The 20,046-nt window shown below is 48.2% G+C and overlaps 1 protein-coding gene and 1 non-coding gene across 5 annotated transcripts in view; both read left to right on the top strand.

Moving 5' to 3' along the window:
- eya (eya transcriptional coactivator and phosphatase 2) overlaps positions 1 to 20,046 on the top strand; it is a 100,208-nt gene that overhangs the window by 49,281 nt on the left and 30,881 nt on the right. For 2 of the 4 annotated variants that reach the window (XM_077641275.1, XM_077641278.1), the window contains exons 8-10: positions 5,160 to 5,237; positions 8,170 to 8,321; positions 19,464 to 19,553. In XM_077641275.1, the coding sequence (XP_077497401.1) occupies positions 5,160 to 5,237; positions 8,170 to 8,321; positions 19,464 to 19,553 (320 nt within the window). The remainder of the gene's footprint in view (positions 1 to 5,159; positions 5,238 to 8,169; positions 8,322 to 19,463; positions 19,554 to 20,046) is intronic. The other 2 variants (XM_077641276.1, XM_077641277.1) reach the window with 1 other exon arrangement.
- TRNAL-AAG (transfer RNA leucine (anticodon AAG)) lies at positions 4,132 to 4,213 on the top strand. The gene has a single exon. It is a non-coding gene; the product is annotated as a tRNA-Leu (tRNA).

Raw genomic sequence — 20,046 nt, 5'->3', positions numbered from 1 at the left:
CTCCATTGACACGAAGTGAGCAACTAGGTTCTGTAGGGTCGAAAGCGCGCTGAAGCGATGCGCAAGAACGAACAAACAGATAGCGACACAGAAACGAGGCAGGTAACGTGGAGTAGAACGTCAAGCTATTGGCAACACTGTGCTGGTACGACTCCACAGCGCGTGGCCTCTGAGATCTGCCGCATTGCTAATATTTCCCCTCCAAAGTCATAGGCCTAACACAAGGTTCGGCACAAGCTCTGCAACCCAACGACTTGAGCCTGCAGCCATGCGAACTTCGTTTTGAATTTTTCCAAGCTGCAGGTCAACGCAGGAGTGGGGAGTGAGCGTTGGGTTTGGTGTTCTCCATACTGGGGCGACTGAGAAAAGGCCCTCTTCTCAATAATAATAATAATAATAATAATAATAATAATAATAATAATAATAATAATAATAATAATAATAATAATAATAATAATAATAATAATAATAATAATAATAATAATAATAATTTGGTTTTGGGGGGAAAGGAAACGGCGCGGAGCAGTATCTGTCTCACATCTCGGCGGACACCCGAACCGCGCCGTAAAAGAAGGGATAAAGGAGAGACTGAGAGAAGAAGGAAGAAAGAGGTGCCGTAGTGGTGGGCTCCGAAATAATTTCGACCACCTGAGGATCCTGAACGTGTACTGACATCGCACAGCACACGGGCGCCTTTTTGCGTTTCGCCTCATCGAAACGCTGCCACCGCGGTCGGGTTCGAGCCTGGATACTCCACCTACTCCTCCTCCCCCCCCACCCCCCACCCCCCCGCAGGAAAAAAATAGAGAAGTTGAAAAACCCGGATGAGGAGGTTGTAGCGTACCGCAACCTGCTGGCCTCAACAAGTTCAGCAGATGACGGTAGCTTTCTTTGCTTTTGGTAGATGTGGCCAAGGTCCACTCTGTGGGTATGGTCATCTGTGTGAGGCGTTGAATGCCGAAGCGGAGACAGGTGTATAGGAGACGTCCAATGCTTTATTCACATCTGCCGTTCATCTGCACTCTTAGCCGTACTAATCAGCTCCGAATAGACATTCATGAAGTCTAGCCCGCAGCCACACGTGGCTTGACATCTACTCAAGTGCAGCCATGCGGCCGCAAAGGAAAGCTGTAGAGCTTCCACAGAAACTTCGTAATTGAGGAAAAATTCATCGTGGTCCCGGGATCATCGCCTCACCGGAGCATGGTGAGGCGGAGGCCCCGTGATGGCTTCATGAATTCTTCGACTACAAAGTTTCTGTGAAAGCTGTATACCTTTCCATTTAGCAGTATGAATGCGTTTGGGTAGATCTGAGTAATTAGTTCCTTACAAATCTACTTCACCTAGGTGGTTTCCGCTAGAAGATTGGACCAACATAGTTCCCGCTTCGAATTGTTGATCAGCTCGCTCTCGCCCTATATCACATGCTAGGTGGCCTAGGCGGTGGTGCCGTTCGAACCCCGGACCAGGACAAACTTTTAAACCGTACGAAGTTTCCGTGGAAGCTGTACAGCTTTTCTTTGTAGCCGTATGGCTGCGCTTGGGTGGAAGTCAGTGAGTAATTACTCCATTATTACAAATCTGCTTTACGCTGGGGGATTCCCCTGAAACATTAGACCAACCACACGTGACGCAGAAAACTCGCGTCGCTGCGGGAGAGGCTGGGTGACACAGTTTTAAGGAATGGTCTATGTCGCACATAGCCTCGACAATAGGACACATGCCACTAACAGTGTGCATGTCCACCTGGAAAGCCTGGAATTGTCACAAAAATTTTATGCACCTGGATAAATTACAGAATCGCCAGGGATCCAGCGAAGAGAGAGAGAAAGACAAACGGGAAGGCAGGGAGGTTAAACAAGTGACGCCAAGTATGCTACCCTACACGTCGGAAGGAGAACTGAGGGAGAGATAGAAAGGGGAGAGAGGGAAGGGGGATCACTATTCTTCGTGTTCGTAGGCCATTACTAACAGGGTACATAGGGCATGCACATAGAGTCTACAACCTTGAGCTGAGTCCTGAGCCCTTCAAGAACTTTAAAGCTCCTTCACAGCTGTCCTCTGCGGTGAAGGTTTAGTCCAAGGACCTGGAATCTTGGCTTCAGTAAGGGGCGGAGGATCTAAGCGGCGGAGGGCTGCAGCCAGGAGTGCACGCTCACGCTGAAACCGAGGGCAGTCACAAAGTAGGTTCTCTCTTGTTTCATCGCACCCGCAGTTATCGCACGCAGGAAAGTGAGAGTAGGCATTTGTAAACACCACTCCCAGCCACAGGCGACTCAAGAGCGTAGCATCGAAGCGGGAGAAGCCGCACGGAGAATTGAGTTAAAGCATGGGGTCGAGGCGGTGCAAACGGCATGCCTAGTTTGCAGGGGTAGACAAAAACTTCGCAAAATCTGAAATTAATTCGATGGTTCGTAATAAATTACGATAGTAGAGATAGTACCATGCATATTTGCATATCTTTTCGTTTTGCACGCATGAAAATTGTTGGCATCATAAATAATGCCATGAAATTTGTTCTGAAAATTTGGCTGTGTGGGCCGCGCCGAACTCGTGTGCAGAAACTTAAACAGATGCAGGCTAGTTGCCCTGTGGTTCGAGCTATGATGGCAAGCTCACCAAAAGCTGCTACTTCTTGATCTCGTCTACGAGATCCCCCTTGCATGTGGCAAGGTGTACGGCGGCCAGACTGGACGCTGCGTAAACGAGCGTGCAGGGGAACATAAAAGGTCGTTAGGGAACGCATCAGATTCGTCCGAAAACCTACCCGCCCATTGCCGCTCCTGCATTGATAAAAACGAAAAAAAAAACTGTGAACCACGACTTGGCGAGATTAAAATTCTAGCTAGGAGCAAAGATAGATTAGCTCGGGAACTGGCAGAAGCCTTTTTTATCAAAGAGAGAGGTGACATGTGTGCCAGCACCACTTCTATCTCCCTACGAGAAAGTGAGCATAGATTGCTAAAAAATACCCGATAATGAGTAGGTTTTCTCTGAGTGTGAGTGTTTTTTGTTGTTGTTTTCCTCTTTTTTTCTTTTTTTACCGTGTAGCGCCCGTCCTGTCTGGTCTTTCTGTGTGGTTTGTGTAAAAAATAGCGCTGTTTTTACTTTTGCTACACAATGTTACACCAACTAGCCCAGCAAGAGGTACTGTCGTAAGACTATGTGGTACCACGTCATAGCCACCTGGTACAACGGCTTTCGCGAGCGTGTAGCGGAGCTGCCATGGACGAGCCTCAGACGCTTAGCAAGCGTGCTTGCTTTTCGCTGAATTCCAGAGTTAGCCAAGCTAAGCCACTGTCAGTTTTTTTACGAGAATATATGTTGACACCGTGACGATTGGGAAGGAGTACGGTGTCATGTATGCAGCAAGAAACCACGCGGTAAGGGAGGGTTTTTATTCTTTAATGGTTCCTCAGCCGACGTCTTTTGCAAGTCTGAGAGCCCTCTCAGAGCGTGCCAAGTAGTCTGTGCTTGCATAATGCACTACGTGCTCGTTACGTTGACGGGGGCAGGGGAGGGGGGAAGCCTAATTATGTCTAACACAACTATATGTAAAAGAGGCTGTCAGAAGGAAAAATTTTCCAGGCCTCGAAGATATTTTTTTCGGCCCGGTGAAAGAATGGCTTCTAACTGCTGTCAAGTTATCCAGGCAGGAGTGGTAAGGAGAACAAGGAATTCCCGGTTTATCGCGAGACTGCCTGTGCATAATCTGCGGTGCGGCTGTCGCTGCAGCTGATAACTGCTCAAAATAAGTTCGATTCGATAGCTCAAACTAAATTTATGCTGAAGGCTCGCTTTTTGAAAGTTATTCGGTGGGAAAAGTTGTCTCCGAGCTAATGTTCGCTGGCTGACGATAATGAACTTGGAAGTACCTAAATTCACGGTGTGCTAGGTATTGTAGAATCAAAGTTACAAAATTCTGTGAGGAATATTTTATCGCACGGAGAGCTACGTTGCCGAAAAGGTTCCCTGTCGAAGGAGAAGCGTTCGATTGCGGCCAGTCAGCGCAGGAACGAGTGCAGGCCCCTGCCGGATAAAACGCCGTTTAAACGTCGGGCAGTTGGATCAGGGCCAACCACCACTGCAAGGCACCGGTTGCGTGCAGCGTCAGTGCGCCGGTCGTACATCGGTAGCGTGGCCGAGCGGTCTAAGGCGCTGGTTTAAGGCACCAGTCTCTTCGGGGGCGTGGGTTCGAATCCCACCGCTGCCAATACTTTTGTCTTCCTCGTTCGTAGAGGGACATGTCGTATAACCAGGGCTGTAGCTGCATTTTTATTTTCCCGTCCCTGGAAGTCGTCTTCAGTCCCCGCGAATCCCTTTCGACGGCCGACGTAGCGGGTCTAACAAGAATCAATTTTTCTTTTTCATTAGTTGAAAGTTAGAATGACTGCCACTCACTCTGACGCGAGCTTATTTTTGGGCTGGTCCTGTTTACTTTGACGCTTGTGTCGTCGCGCAGGTGTTCTCGAATATGCAGTTCGCGTTGTTGTTTGGCGCAATGATGGTTACTCCTAGAAGTAACACGGTGGTTTGGGCTAGTTGGTTGCTATTCATAATGGAGACAAGTTTCGCAGCATGAATAAAACGCACACAGAAGACAAGGAACAAACAAGCAGCACAGTCCTGTCTTGTTTGTTCCTTGTCTTCTGTGTGCGTTTTATTCATGCTGCGAAACTTGTCTCCATTATGAATTACTCCTAGAGCTGCTTATATGCAAACCTCGTCAGGGTGGTTCAGATTGCTTTAGGCTTGAATATTTTCAGGTGTACTTCTTTTGTACTTTATTTCTTTTTTTGTTTTCACAATCACTCAGGTGCAGTGTGACACACTGCGTAATGTTCAGGTGATCGAAGCATTAAAGAGGGAAGACAGAGAAATAGGGCAGGCCCGCTCAGCAGGGGTTCAAAATCAGAGAGATGACGTCCGCGCAACATGGATATTTCGCCCCTTTGGTACACCATATACCGGCATGTAACACTCAGCATTGCTCAATACGTAACTACATCGAGGGTGGAAGACGGTATTAACCGATGCTCGCGTTTGTACGGTACAGTGCTTAGTAGGCGATTTTGTGTGTACAGACTTTTCCGGGGGAGTAAAGGAAGGGTTGCCTGCTGCTCGCGTGGATTAAGACGAGGCCGCGTCTCTCCCCGCAGTGGACGGCTCGTACGGCGCCGACGGCAGCCCCTCCCCGCCCGCAAAGTGCGACCCTGTCAGTGGCGGAGCCAAGAAAGGTGGGACTCGATCATTTCCTCTCTTTGCAGCTCCTTAATTGCACTCCGTGTTGGCAACAACTAGCGCCACGGTCATTTTGTCTCTTCTTCAAGCATTCTGTCCTCTTCTATTCTTTGAATTGATGCGTCAGACATTAGTATTGCATGGCTCTCCCCATGTTGATCCCTTACGACCGCTGATTAATGTATAATTGAATTTCTCCTTGACGCCGGTTTTGGTTTCAACAACCGAACGATGACGGTGAATACAATTGTAAGGGGTGTTTAGGTCGCTTTAGATGTGAAAAAACAAAAACAAACAGCAATACAGTCGAGCACGGATATATCGAATTATAGTTTATATCGAACACTCAGGACATCCTCTTCAGCGGAACTGCCCGTTCAGCGGAACATTCCATATATCGAACACGCTGACACTGATCAACTGCGCAGCCTTGGGCAGCTGCTGGCAGTGCTGACGCTATGAAACCGCTTGAGATGAACGTGAGGGGTACTTGAGGGTGACCTGCGGTCTTTTGTACTCATTTTCCACGCCATTTCGCTGTCGTGCGGTGAAGCCGACCTAGCTAAGACCTTGCGGCGGCCCTTGCCTGGCATGCTTGGCTGCTGATAGGTATGCCACCTAGGTCACGTGACCCTACGGCGCCACCCCAACCCGCCCACCGGTTTGTGAGCAAACTGAGCACCGTGGCAGGTGGCAGTTCAATTAGTGATTGCTCGCGACAGGTTGAGCAACCTGGATCGCACAAGCCCCGCCGGTGGCAGCACCTGCCATCGCAGTACAGTGACGCATCCCTTACCCGCGCTGCATAACTACGCCAGGAGTGGTATGAGAACTCACAAGGATCTGTGAATTTAAATTCGAGAATGACCCGTTCCGCATAAACCATTAACTCTATCGCGTCATGCCCTTAAGGCGGAGCTTAAGTTTCCCCTCCTAGTTTTAAAACGATTATTGTATTTGCAGTTTAGCGGTAACCGGATCAAACATCTTACGACAGGTGGTGGCCTGATCCGAACTATCTTCCACCTCAGATTCGGTGCGAAACAGATTAGGTGCAGAATCGCCCAGCTGGGCGGGCAGCACGTCGCTGCAAGAACGCGTCAGGCGTGGGTGCAATGTATTCTATTTTCTAGCTTACACCAGAAGCTTTTCTATCGGCATCTTTTATGTATCGAATGATCGATATATCGAACTATTTCGCGATCCCGAACTAATTCGATATATACGAGTTCGGCTGTAACCGCTGATGCAGCGCTTAACCCAGCCTGGTACAGAAGAGCCGGAACGACAACAAATGACGTATTACCGGTGGCATTGAATTTTTTTTCCTGGCTCACGCAACCTAAATACAACTTACACGTCGTAGCTACGCTTGTTTGATGAAGCCGGAACAGCACGAGAGAAGAAATTTAATTCTAAATTATTTGGCAGTAGTTGCCGAAAACCACGTGAGGATAGAAGCATACATGCAACTAAAATGGGGCGCCTAAAGTCAACTAGGGGAAGTTTATTGTAACGAGGGAAAGGGACGAGGAGGGTCGGCCCCGTTTTGAAAAAGAAGGAAGAAAGAAAAATTCCGGCCAAGCCTTTTTCAATGCGTGGCATTAGAGGTCCCGTTCGTGAAAAAAGCCAGCGTCCGTGTCACGAAAAAGCTGGTGGTCCTCCTGCCTTGGCGGGCAGGTGGCAATTTGCCCGCCGGGTTATTATTATAGACAAATTACTATTACTATTGTTAGGTTATTGATTATCCGTATTCACGGCCTTGATAGTCTGTTGTAATCTTGTGGCTAAAATAAATCAATAGTTTGGTCAGATTTCGCTTGCTTTGCGAGAATAGCCTTTCGTTTCAATCGTGCAGCTGCATGTGTTCGCACCTGGGGCTTAGGGGTTCGAGAGACGCCCGAATGTTCTGCGCTCTGGGTCTTTTTCGCGCGTGTTCGACTGCGCACAGGCTTGCTGCTGTTCACTGCGCTTCTCGTGTTTGTTGTGCCTCTCTTCGTGCCATGTCGGTATCAATCCTCCTTCCCGCTTCTTTTGTCTCACCTCGTTTCTGGGCGCCCTTTTCTGATATAGCGAGTGATGCGCGTGATCTCCGAATGGATTCCATTAATCAAACAACAACAGTAAATCCTACGCTTCCTGTGAACGCCATGAAGTAAAGTTTTTGAAAAAGTTGCTTCGAGCTTCTGACACTTTGTTTGACCTTCGAGACTGACCATTGTTGCAAGGCCACTTTGTGGCATTAGACGGCAGGGTTCGCCACTTTGTCTGGCGCTCGCGTTTGCAACACCACACGGCAAACAGACAACTTCTCGCTGGCTTTAAAGGTGGTAGGAAGGGTGTGCAGAGGAACGGGTGTGGACGTAAGAGTTTTTCTTTGTGTCCTCTGCCCACTCATTTATCTTTCGATCCGTGCATACCCGTGTCAGGTGTGAGCTCGAACAGCCGAACATAAACGCCACAAGCAGAATCGCTGTTAGGGATCGCGGCTCGAAGCTGTACCCTATAGGTTCACACTTGGTTCATAGAGCGCAGTTAAAATCATCATGCTCTGTCCCAGTGAAGAATGCTCTGTTTTTGCCCTCCGTGTTCCCCGCTGAAAAAATAAATAAATAAATAAACAAACAAATAAATAAATAAATAAATAAATAAATAAATAAATAAATATGCACTGCTTCCCCTGGTGCCGTTCGGACTTGCTGTTTTTATTCAGATACCGCCCAGCAGCGATAGCATGTTAATTGTCGAGAACTTACGATTAGAACTTCAAGGACATCAAGCCGGAAGGTAAGCGGGGATCAGAGGAGACTCGGTCTAGAACTGGACGTAATGGGGCTCACGTGGCGACGATGAAGTATCGTTTATGAATGTCCACGAACCTTAATCATGAATGACGCCCAGCAATTTCCGTGCACGCGGTCTGCGCAGGGCGCAGTGGTCGGGGCCGGGGTCGGCGGCAGGCGAACCCGTCTCCGGACCCCGAGAACAGCCTGGAGCGGGTGTTCATCTGGGACCTGGACGAGACCATCATCATCTTCCACTCGCTCCTCACGGGAACCTTCGCCGGACGATACGGAAAGGTGAACTCATTCATTGCGCACCGCTGTTGCGTACGTGTCACCATTAGCGGGACAGCATCCTTGTGGAATTGCGCTATACTTGCGAGTTTTACTGAATTTGATTTGAAACTTTTTCCGTGTGGCCTCGCAGTAAAAAAATAATACTGGCCCACTTGCTACAACCCGCCGCGGTGGCTCAGTGGTTAGGGCGCTCGGCTGCTGATCCGGAGCTCCCGGGTTCGAACCCGACCGCAGCGTCTGCGTTTTTATAGAGGCAGAACGCTAAGGCGCCCGTGTGCTGTGCGATGTCAGTGCACGTTAAAGATCCCCAGGTGGTCGAAATTATTCCGGAGCCCTCCACTACGGCATCTTTCTTCCATTCTTCTTTCACTCCCTCCTTTACCCTTCCCTTACGGCGCGGTTCAGGTGTCCACCGATACATGAGACATACTGCGCAATTTTCTTTCTCCCAAAACCAATTATTATTATTATTGTTGCTACAAGCAAGTTAGAAGAAACGAGCCACAGATTACTGGGCACAAGTGCAATGAAGAAACAGGTCCGTGGAATCAAAACACCTTCATGCTGCGGTGCTCGGTGGATATGGTACCAGTGCTTCTCTAGAGAGCACTGGTGCACTAAAGCGTGCGCGAGTTCACATGAAAGCCACCCTGCCTAGTTCACTTGCATCTCCACTCGTACAAGTACAGGGGATGAACGAGAAAAATTAATGTGTGTTCAGTCCTTGCAACCCTAAAAGCCCTATAGTTCATACGAGAATAAGGGAGATCTTGTGTTTTGCAGGCATTGAGAATCAAGTTTCGATTTCCCTTGTCACAGAACAGACGAAAACTGAAAGCGTCACCTCCAGCCTCGTCCGTCAGTATAGAGACCTTATGTGCTCGTGATCCGTTATCCATGATATCCTGAATTGTAAGTAACGCGCTACAAGTAAATGATTACTCGTAATTAATTGTATTTTCTTGTGATTTTTAATTAATCGATTACTTTTGTCATTTATCACTGGTAATCAGTTACTTTTTTCCCCAAAACAAGTTGTGACCAACAGCAGAGCTCTGAGAACGTCCACCTGACGGCATGCATCGATGCTAGCGAGGAAGTTTCCTTCGTGACAAACTGAGTACCAACTGACTGCGGAGAAGCACCGTGCCATCATTTCCGGACCACAACCGAGTCACCGCCGTCTTCTACGGCAGTTTTCATCCAGAGAAATATCACGCGACTGCTGTGTAAAAAAACCCCTCCTGTCAAATGGCACCGCAGCTTACCTCCCACTGCATAGAACTAGGCGGCTTCCCCACTCCAGCGTATTTATTGTGAGAGTGTTTAGAGCAGCTTGTGATCTGTTCGCGAGGAAACGTGGGAAAATTAGTGACAACTTGGAAAACCACCCCTCTTGAATATTAACAATGTGCAACAAAACATCAAGTAATTGGTTACTTATTTTCTTTAACGTGTACACGACTGGCTATATGCCACCTATTTGAGGTGTGAAACACTCGTAGACCTCATTAACGCATGCAACTGGGCAAGTTGGTGACTGGTCTTGTATTCTAGCGTGCTTCTTTATGTTTTTTTGTCCGTTGTTCTTCATGGGCGCTATAGAAAATGTATTTAGAGATCAGACGACTAAGGCCATAAGAGGAACTCCTTGAATTAGGCTCGATATGTCGAACTGCCATTGCCGCTTGCGAGCAGGAGTGGTGACGCCTCATATTGCCCCATAGTTTCGATTCCTTTCGCTGGTGCCAGAGAGATTCTCTTGTGGAAAGAAGTGAACCGCTTAGCCTGAATTAAACAGCCTTATTGCGAAGGTGAACACACACACACACACACACACACACACACACACACACACACACACACACACACACACACACACACACACACACACACACACACACACACACACACACACACACACACACACACACACACACACACACACACACACACACACACACACACACACACACACACACACACACACACACACACACACACACACACACACACACACACACACACACACACACACACACACACACACACACACACACACACACACACACACACACACACACACACACACACACACACACACACACACACACACACACACACACACACACACACACACACACACACACACACACACACACACACACACACACACACACACACACACACACACACACACACACACACACACACACACACACACACACACACACACACACACACACACACACACACACACACACACACACACACTCTGCCGTTTCGTTGCCGTGTCCTACACCGTCAATTGAATTTTATGGATGCCTTTCTTTCGCTGACGTCACAACAGCACCCGTGTTGCTGAGCCAGGGGCGGGGCGAAAGTTTGTGCGCTTACTTAATCCGCTTATCGGTACCTGCTCTCCGCTACCTGCTCTGTGGAAATTGTACTCTCGGTCCGTTATTACGGCGTCTGTAAATTCTCGTGTAACCTGACCACAAAAACCCATCGTCGAACAGGTACAGACAACGACCAGCTTCGCATCCTTTGAGACTGCATTCTGGCGTGGCCCGAAAAGTACGATTACAAGCAGTATATCTGCAGTACCAGTAGCAGTAAGAGGAAAGTGGGCAAGAAGCCAGCCAGAGCCGTCTCCTGCCGGCTTGGGCACGCAGCCACCGCACAGCGGCGGCGAGCAGCAGCGGCGGCAGCTCGGGGGCGAAACCCGTGCGCGCTATCATCGATTGTAACCGGAGTCGAGCGGCGCGCGAAAGGCCCGGATGTCCCGACGGTTCTCGACGCGAAGGCTCGCCTCTCTCTTCCTCTCTACGCAGACACTCAGGAGAGAGGAGAGACGGACGTGCTGAAAGCTGGCAGCTTCTGTTTGAGGCGCTTTTTCTGGGTCTTTCCACGGTTCGCTTTCCACCGCGCAGGAAACCTTACTTCCTCTCGCCGATCTTCTTACGTCGCTCTCGTGCTTCTGCGGCGAAGAGACCGCGAAATCAACATCGTCACCTTTCTTCCGCTGCCTTTTTTCTCGCCGCCTACGCGTCGTCGTGTGCGTTGTGCGGGGACACCTTGTTCGCGCCTGTGTGCCTCAGCGCGCATCGAACTGCTGCTAAGGTGCCCGTACCGTGCCGATGACGACGCGTTGTAGATCGATAGATCTCGACCGGCTTAACCGCACTAGAGCAGTCGGAGTTGGGTCGGTGGCGGTACAGGTGCCCTGTTAGAGGTTCATACTGCAGGCCACAAAGCGGATTAAGGGGGCTCGGATGAGCTGCTGCCGCGACACTGTGTTTCAGAGGGGGAGGGAATGAATCTAACATTACGAGGTCTCATGTTAGCTAAAATTTCTAACAGTTAAAAGAGAAGTGTGCTTAATCGAATTGTTCCCTATCTGAAGCCGTTTATCCAAACTTTTTCAGAAAGGTCTAGTGCATATTGTTTTCACATTTTATGGGGTATACAGTACACATTCATGTACCGCACCTATCAAAATTCTTCGTCGTATTTATTTGCATATCATAAATTTAATCTCGTGCACTAGAAGCCACATGAAGATGAATCTAAAGCTACCTTATCTCTTGATCACACCATTTGCTGCTACTGCAAGGATTCTCTCTCGCCGAATTTCTTCAAGGGCCAGAAGAACTAACGTTAGTGAAGACAAGGCGAATTAGCCTAAGCTTCATCATCACTAGCCTCCAAACGCTCACTGCAAGGCAAAGGCCTCTGGCATATCTCTCCAGTTAACCTTTATCTATGCCATCCTCCGTCCCTTATCCCCTCGAACTGCTTATCTCAACCGCTTACCTGAATTTCCGCTGCCCTTCTCTTCTAACCTGGTCCATTACCCTTAACGACCATCAGTTATCTTGCCTTCGCATTACATATATGCCCTGCCCAAACCCATTCCTTCCTCTTGATTTAGACTAGGATGTCATTAACCCGCGTTTGTGACCTCACCCACTCTGCCTTCTTCTTGTCTGAAAACGCACATGAGTAAATTGTGGCCAGGAACATGCGCCGTGAGGAATACTGTGCTTCCTTTCTTAGTGTGCGCGGGTGTGAATAGAACAAAGTGCATGTGCACAGTACACAGGACATGGAACATGAAGCTTACATGAATTAAAAGGTATCGTAAATATCGTATAAAATACAATACAATAATATAATACAATAATAGGGCGCTCGGCTACTGATCCGGAGTTCCCGGGTTCGAACCCGACCGCGGCGGCTGCGTTTTTATGGAGGCAAAACGCTGAGGCACCCGTGTGCTGTGCGATGTCAGTGCACGTTAAAGATCCCCAGGTGGTCGAAATTATTCCGGCGTCCTCCACTACGACACCTTTTTCTTCCTTTCTTCTTTCACTCCCTCGTTTATGCCTTCCCTTACAGCGCGGTTCAGGTGTTCAGCGATATATGAGACAGATACTGCGCCATTTCCTCTCCCAAAAAAACCAATTATTATTAATTATTATTATTACAATAATATAATAGTTATCGCAAATATCGTTGGCCTCCTTTTTAACGAGCTTTAGCGCAAAGAGATTTTTTGATACACTTTCGAGCCTTGTCCTTCAAGTTGGTCTTTAATGTACCACCGACCTGTGATTGTGAAATGGACGGGGATTCGGAGCTGTGGGCATTCTTTCGGAGTTAATAAAACCACGTGTTCGACCCCCCGCGGCATAAAAGGCGTGGGCTGTGTGTCCGGGAAAAACAAGACAAGGAACGCTCCCTGGTATGCACCAACTTGCCCAGTTGCAAGTACTTCTTGGCTCCGTCGTCTTTTCCCTATTTTATTTTGAGGTCGTTGCCCGCAGAGACTCCATCTTTACCCAGGATTATCGTGGATCATCCATCAGTGCTGTTTTTTTTTTTTCGGTTTGTGCGGCATAATAGTGTGTCTGCGTTAGTGCTTTTCAAGTCTTTTACTGTTTGAGGTGATTTCCACTACCTCATCCGCAAGAAAAAAATAACGAAAAGTACGTCGTTCGCGTACCGCTGTGTAATATAACTTGATCAAAAGCACAGCTGCTTGCATTGGTCTCGACGTTATTGTGTCGCTGCTATGACGTGACGTCGCCGAGAGCCTGCTGGCTTATTCATTCCCGTCGTGGATGCCCCATCATGAGCCGAGAGATGATTAACGGCTGGGCTTAGTATGCGCCCTGGAAAAAGAAACGTCAACGTGGGAGCGCTTGCAGTGTGCAATGCAACGGGCCTGCAAGCTTTTCCTTCATTCGCAGCAAAATATACCTCGATTTAATTTTTACGTCAATGGTCCGCATTTCATTTTACGAATATTAAGAGGAAGTTAAGATGGGGCAGAGTACTTAAGTCGGCAGACTGTAACCGGTGATCTGTACACTGGCACAAGCGAAAGGCAGCTAATTATGCGACTTTCCGGCGTTAGCCTTAACTACCGTGATCGCTTGTGATGATGAAGATCAAGAGCGTCTAGTGCAATCTTACATCCGTTCCTCCCCCCGCATGGAATTTTTCTTTTTGACAGAGCTGAGCTTACTCGTTTGTTTCCGACACTACTCGGAGCATACGCACAGCGGACAAAAGAACTCTCTCACCTCACTCTCCATTAGATAGTTGCTTTTTTGCTATCGTGCGGTTCACTTCGTCACCACGAGCTGCTAATGGCCAATGACGCATGAAATGTGGCGCATCCCTTTTATCTCTCCATCTTCTGCCAGCAATTGCTCCTCATCGTCAATGCAATGGTTGACGTTATCGACACCTCGCCCTGCTTCGCGGCGGAGACAACCTGCCAATCTAATCGGCGCCTTTCTTCGGCAGGCGCACTGCGGAGCAACGAGGATAGGCCCGCGCCACGCCTCCAGCTTTTCAACACCTCCTTCCAGGGCCCAGGCGAGATTAAAACCCGCAAGCGCAGCCGATTCTCCTCAGAGGCCCTGGCAGCTCGCTGCAGCAGCGGCCACCCTGGCCCTATGAGAAGGAACCGGGGGTCGCGCGCGACCCGTCAGCGATGGAGTAAAAACAAAACAATAGAAGTAACCACGGCGGGACACTAAAAAGACACGCACGTACACGTAGAGCCAGCCAGTGGTTGCCGGCGGATGAATGGGGGGGGGGGGGGGGAGGTAGCAGGGAGGCAGGCAGGCAGTGGTTCTCATCGCGGTTCGAAGCGCATCTGCCCTTCCTCCCTCAGCGAAATCTCGGCGCTGCTCGGGAACTGTGCGCTGCTCCCCCCTCTCTCTTAATACGTGGAGGAGAGGTGCCAGCCTTTCCTTCTCACCGTGCTGACAGCGTTCTCAGCCCGCGCTCGCGCCCCCCAGCACGCCGCGACTTCCACGCACTCCGCTTCGTTAAATCCGTGCAGTGTGTTGCGGTGGTTGGCAGGCGGTCGCTGACTCAGGCATGTGGAGGGGTGAAACGGCATGCCGGGTAAGAACTCGTGAAGGCCTTTGCCCTCTCGCGCAGTTTGCTCTGGCCTGCAGCCGGGAGGACGATATGCTGTGCGAGGATACAGAGGCGCCTTTATGGAAGCGTCACAAATTTTGGCACAATGCCTCTACTGGGAGTTTAGGGCAACGGAGTATGCGTGCAGACTTGTAACCTGCACGAAATGGGACACGCTTTTAGAGTGTGTACAGTAAGGGTATGTGCGTATACCTGTGAAGAGCATAGATTTTTCAGTACAACCATGCCTCGTTAGTATGCCACTTTTGTCCCCGAGAAAAACTATTCATAAAGCGAGTCGCCCGTGATAACAAATCATGAAGAAAAAGATATTAAGAAAAAAACTGGCATTAATGCTTCTAAGCATAGTGGTGGGCGTTGAAGGGGTAATCACACAAAATCTTGGGAGCTCAAAGTGCGTTATCCTGGTCGCGATTTGCTTTAATATAATGTGATGCAGTTTGAAGCTCCTACTGGTCTATGAGACACATGATGACGTTTCATGGCGTGCGGGAATATCTTCTGACAGCTGCTGGAGGCGTTCAACGTAACACAAGCTGCAGAGAGAACACCCTTAGCAACTATTGATGTAGTACGACAAACGATAGGACGCGTCTCCACTCATCATGACAATGGAACGCATAGAACCACAAAAAGAAGTATTCTGACATCTGCACTTTTGCACTGCTTTTCGATGATGCCCAGCACTCAAAAAACAAGAAAGAAAAAAACTGGTTGGGGGAGTCGAAATTTCATTCTCATCGCTCTCTGTATTAACGAAACAAGATTACATGGACCCAGTTACGGTCTGTGCATCTTACCCTTGTCCATTGTCCTGACAGCGAGTTGTCATATTAACGATCCGAAAATGCGTGGAAAAAGTTTCGGCCCCCGAAAATAATTGTCCATAATTCGAGTCGTCCTTATTAACGGTGCTCGTATTAACGGCGGACAAGTGTACTTAAGTTTCTTCAAGAGCTGTGCTTTGTCTCCTGGTTCGCTACCGTGCTCGGTCCATCTTCTTTGTTTACGTTTCAGGATTCTAATATCTAAATAGCGATTTATATTGCCTACAAGCAGAGTCGGAAGCCAAGAGGAGGAGCCTTTCTCTGAGAGCATTTTGCAAGGCAGGCGGTCTTGGCACTAATGGCGTATTTCAGTCGGTGATTTCAGTCGCTGATTTCAGTCCCCGCAACCGAAGAGCGTGATACTGGGTTCTGATTGGACCGCAATGACGTGTTGCTCCTTTGCGGATTGGGACAGCTATTCCGAATCTCCGACTGGAACACGCTATAAGACTTTGACCTTCTTTCTTTTTCCGTGGGCACACATAAATTTCCATCGTACTTTTTTCTGTGCAGCACAATTTCTTGTCGTCCAGAAGCAGCGGGCTTCGCTTGATACTTTTTCCCCCCTTCAGCCGGGATTCAAAGGTCTTGAAGCTCTACGTCTGTGATTTCAAGGCAATGCTACAACTGAACTGTGCTTTTTCATATTTAACACTCAGCCACCACTTACGCGATTGCAAGTGCTGGTACTTCATGCGCAAATGCAGAAGATTGCGAACTGAATGCTGGCCTCTGGAAACCAATTGCATAAACATAAACACTGAACCCTTGCCACTTTAATTAGCGTCCAAAATATTCACGGCTTTTCCGGTGACACTGAACCGAAATAGAAAAGAGAGTGCCAAATCTTACAGGAAGAAAATTTTGCAGAAGGAGAAGCAGTCAGGACAAAGTGCTAGCACCTTACAGCGTCCTTTTTTCTTCAGCCAACTGCATGTTTTGCAGAATTACTGCTCGAAAATGTGGCCACATTGTTATATAACTATTTGATAACATTATATATTACAACAAGTAACAAATCGTAACGCCTTGCTTCAAGTCCGCCCTCAGCGCATAGATATAGCAATCCAGTAATTCATGTGTCGACATATCTAATCTATAGCTAGCTACACGCGAATGATTACTAACAGTCGGCACACAAAAACTTCCCCATGGTGCCTCAGTATGTCGACAAATATGGACTGAAACCCCGGTCTAGCTAGGTCGAGCGTGCAACTCCCAAAGAAGGGTACTTTTCAGCGAAAGGTACTGTATCTTAACCAACGGCCCATCTTTCTGTTTCGCATATACAACAAAGATATTATTCGCCCCGAATCCCAACAACAACAAAAACAATACAAAAACAACAACAAAGTTGACAACAAAAATTTCCGACCTCTGCGATGTGAGGCAAATATGCAAATGGCGCAAAGGTTGTGCCACTCTACTGTCGAATCTCGTTAATTGAAACTCGAAGAGTACTGAAAATTTATTTTAGTTAATTTAGCATACTTGGGATGGTGAAGGCACCAAAGCGTCAGCTATAAAATGAGCCTGAAGACAGAATTTAGCGAGTTTGAATTAACGAGATTCTAATGAATTTATTTCTTGTATTCGGCTAAGAGGTTTAAGGCTTTCTCCGTACGGCAGCGGTTCCCGGAACGGAGCCGTTTCGTAAGGGGTCGATTAAGTGCGCAGTTGGCGTGCTTCTGTTACGTGGCCCCTGTCACGAATCCTTACGGAACCGTCTGCATGTCGAGTCTGTTTCCATGACGACATGGTGACGACTGCGCCTCCATGACGACCGTCTGTGGAGAGAAGCCAAGTCTGGCGCTTGCATGGCTGCGCCATACCCAGCAATTATGGGCAAAAGCATGTTTGAAGGTGAACGAATTTATGAACACAATTTTTTATATTGTAAGATTTCACTACAAAAATCAACACATCTGCAGGTCTCCCGTTGGCAGGCTTGCATTTTTCTGCTGTTAATGTAATTGCTATCGTCAATAACGTTCCCCATAGAATTTTTTATGGTAGTCTTAACTGCTCAATGCAAGCAATGGAAGAACTTTTAAAAGAAAGATTTTGCTACATGTAAGCATGGACCATTACCTTCAATGCTTTCATAACAGTACCTTAAAATTTTCCAATACACAAATTTTTTGTCCAAGAGCGTCGGACATGCCATAATTTCACCAGCACGATTACATTAACAAGGAAACTTTCCGTTTTCAAAATGTGTCCGCGTGCCTTAAGAAATGCATACGCTACATATCTGTAAAAAAACATATTCTTACTGTTCGCTTGCATTCTCAATACTGTGAATTTCTTTGCTTTCTTAACCCCAAAAGTCGCCTGTTCGATTCCGGCCGCGGAGTCGAAGGAAATAAAAACGCACCTGCGTACGTTTTCGGAGCATGCTAAAGAAATCCCTCTGGTCGAAACCATTCCGGGGCAGAATGGCATTGTTTGGGGCTACTTGGTGTGATTTCATTTGTGGGGCCAGCTTGAACATTGGGAGACACACAGAAAGCCTTCCGCTGACACACACACACACACACACACACACACACACACACACACACACACACACACACACACACACACACACACACACACACATATATATATATATATATATATATATATATATATATATATATATATATATATATATATATATATATATATATATATATATATATATATATATTCGCACTTTCGTAGAACACTTATCGGTTTGGCGGTTTCTGATACGCTTATTTTTTACTTCGGGAATACCTGAAGAACGGTTATCGCAACGTTAACGACGCGGTTGCCCAGTCATCGTCCAGTCCTCGGGCTATGCGCGAAGATTATTTCCGACACGTGTGTCTTTTGTTGTGCACGCTTTTCGGGCATGCCTTCCAAACAGTGTTTTCGCTCTCCGCAACTGTCGCTTCGTTGTGTACATTTTTTTCTTGCGGTGGCGTGCAGTGCACACGCCATTGCATGGAACTGCGGACCTTCGTGAGGGAGAGGAGCAGGGGAAAGGGGAGTTGAGAAGGGGTCGGCCACTGCTGCCGATCTTTGTCAGAGGCAAGCCGCGCGCGCGGGCGCACACACACGCACACAACCCCCCTCGGCGGGCCCGTCCGCCGACCGGGATGGGACCGTCCCGGCAAGGCTCGGGTTTCGGCCGAACAGCGTCGGGTTACAGCCGCCGGCGCCGAGGCAGCGCGCTCTCTTCCCTCCCCGCCTCTCGCCCTCTTCCAATTCCCTTCCATTCTCCTTTCTGCCTCCTCTCTCGCTACGGGAAGGGGACTTAGTCCAAGATGGCCGCCACGCAGCAGAGATTGGGGCGCGATGCATTGGCGGCGGCGCCATCTTGCTCGCTTGCCACCACTACTGTCTCTCGTCTGAGCGGAGGGAGAGAACGGGCCCGGAAAAACAGGTGGTGACAGCGGGGCCTCTCTCTCCAAGGAGGCGACGTCTCCGGGAAGACTTTGCGCGCATACCCCTCTAGGCTTGCCCCGTCAGCGTTGTCGCCTTATCGAGAGAAAGAAAAAGAAGAAAGAGAAATGGCTTGAATGAGCAAACAAGCCTCGAAGAAGCCCGCGGGTGGGGTTGAAAAAAAGAAGAAGCAAAACAACGAACCACTATACTGCCCTGCAACGGCAACAAACGTGCAGAATTCAGTGTATAGTGCTCAGCTGTTGCTGGTGCAGTGTATTGCTGGAGTTAATGGTGTATCTTCAGTCCCGAGCGTCGATATTTGGATCTTTCTTCAGCAGTATCGATCGGGAAAACTGCTTCGCAATTCCTGCCTTGACGTTTACACTTATCTGCAAGCTGTGGTTAACACACGACCCAAATGCTATCTTGTCTCTCGCAGGACACCCCATCATCTGTGCAATATGGGCTCAGCATGGAAGAGATGATCTTCAACTTGGCTGACTCCCACTTCTTTTTCAACGACCTTGAGGTGAGTGCTCAGCTGCTTGTGCTTTGCTAAAAAGTATCGTCACATTTGGTTCAAGCGCGACCACTTCGTTAATCGCTTGTATCAGCCGGTCGGTTTCGCGGATTAGAAGAATGGGATTGAATGAAAGTAAAATCATTGTTGTATTATATCAGCCATAGAAGAGATGTCTGTGAGAAAATATTTGCAAAAAGAAATAATGCAGCTGAAAATTAATTTATCCATGCTAAGTCTAGCGCGGAATGATGCTTCGCGATAAAAAGAAAAAAGAAAAGGCTCCAAAAGGCTTGCTTTTGTGCAATGCCGCACTGCAATGCGGCGAAGCTCAAGTTACTCGTGAAAGAACTAGTCATAGCAAATGCACACAACTGTGGAAGGAAGTCCGCCTGTGAAACGAGTAAGAAATGGCAGGGGTTGCGCTTTGGAGTCTTAAGCCCTGCGCTTGAGACTTGTTGAGAATCCCATGCTGTAGTAGAGCACAAATTTAAAAAAAAAC

Source organism: Amblyomma americanum, chromosome 10 (genome assembly GCF_052857255.1).
Source record: "Amblyomma americanum isolate KBUSLIRL-KWMA chromosome 10, ASM5285725v1, whole genome shotgun sequence".
In the NCBI taxonomy this organism is placed as follows: domain Eukaryota; kingdom Metazoa; phylum Arthropoda; class Arachnida; order Ixodida; family Ixodidae; genus Amblyomma; species Amblyomma americanum.
This window is presented reverse-complemented; position numbering and strand designations above follow the sequence as displayed.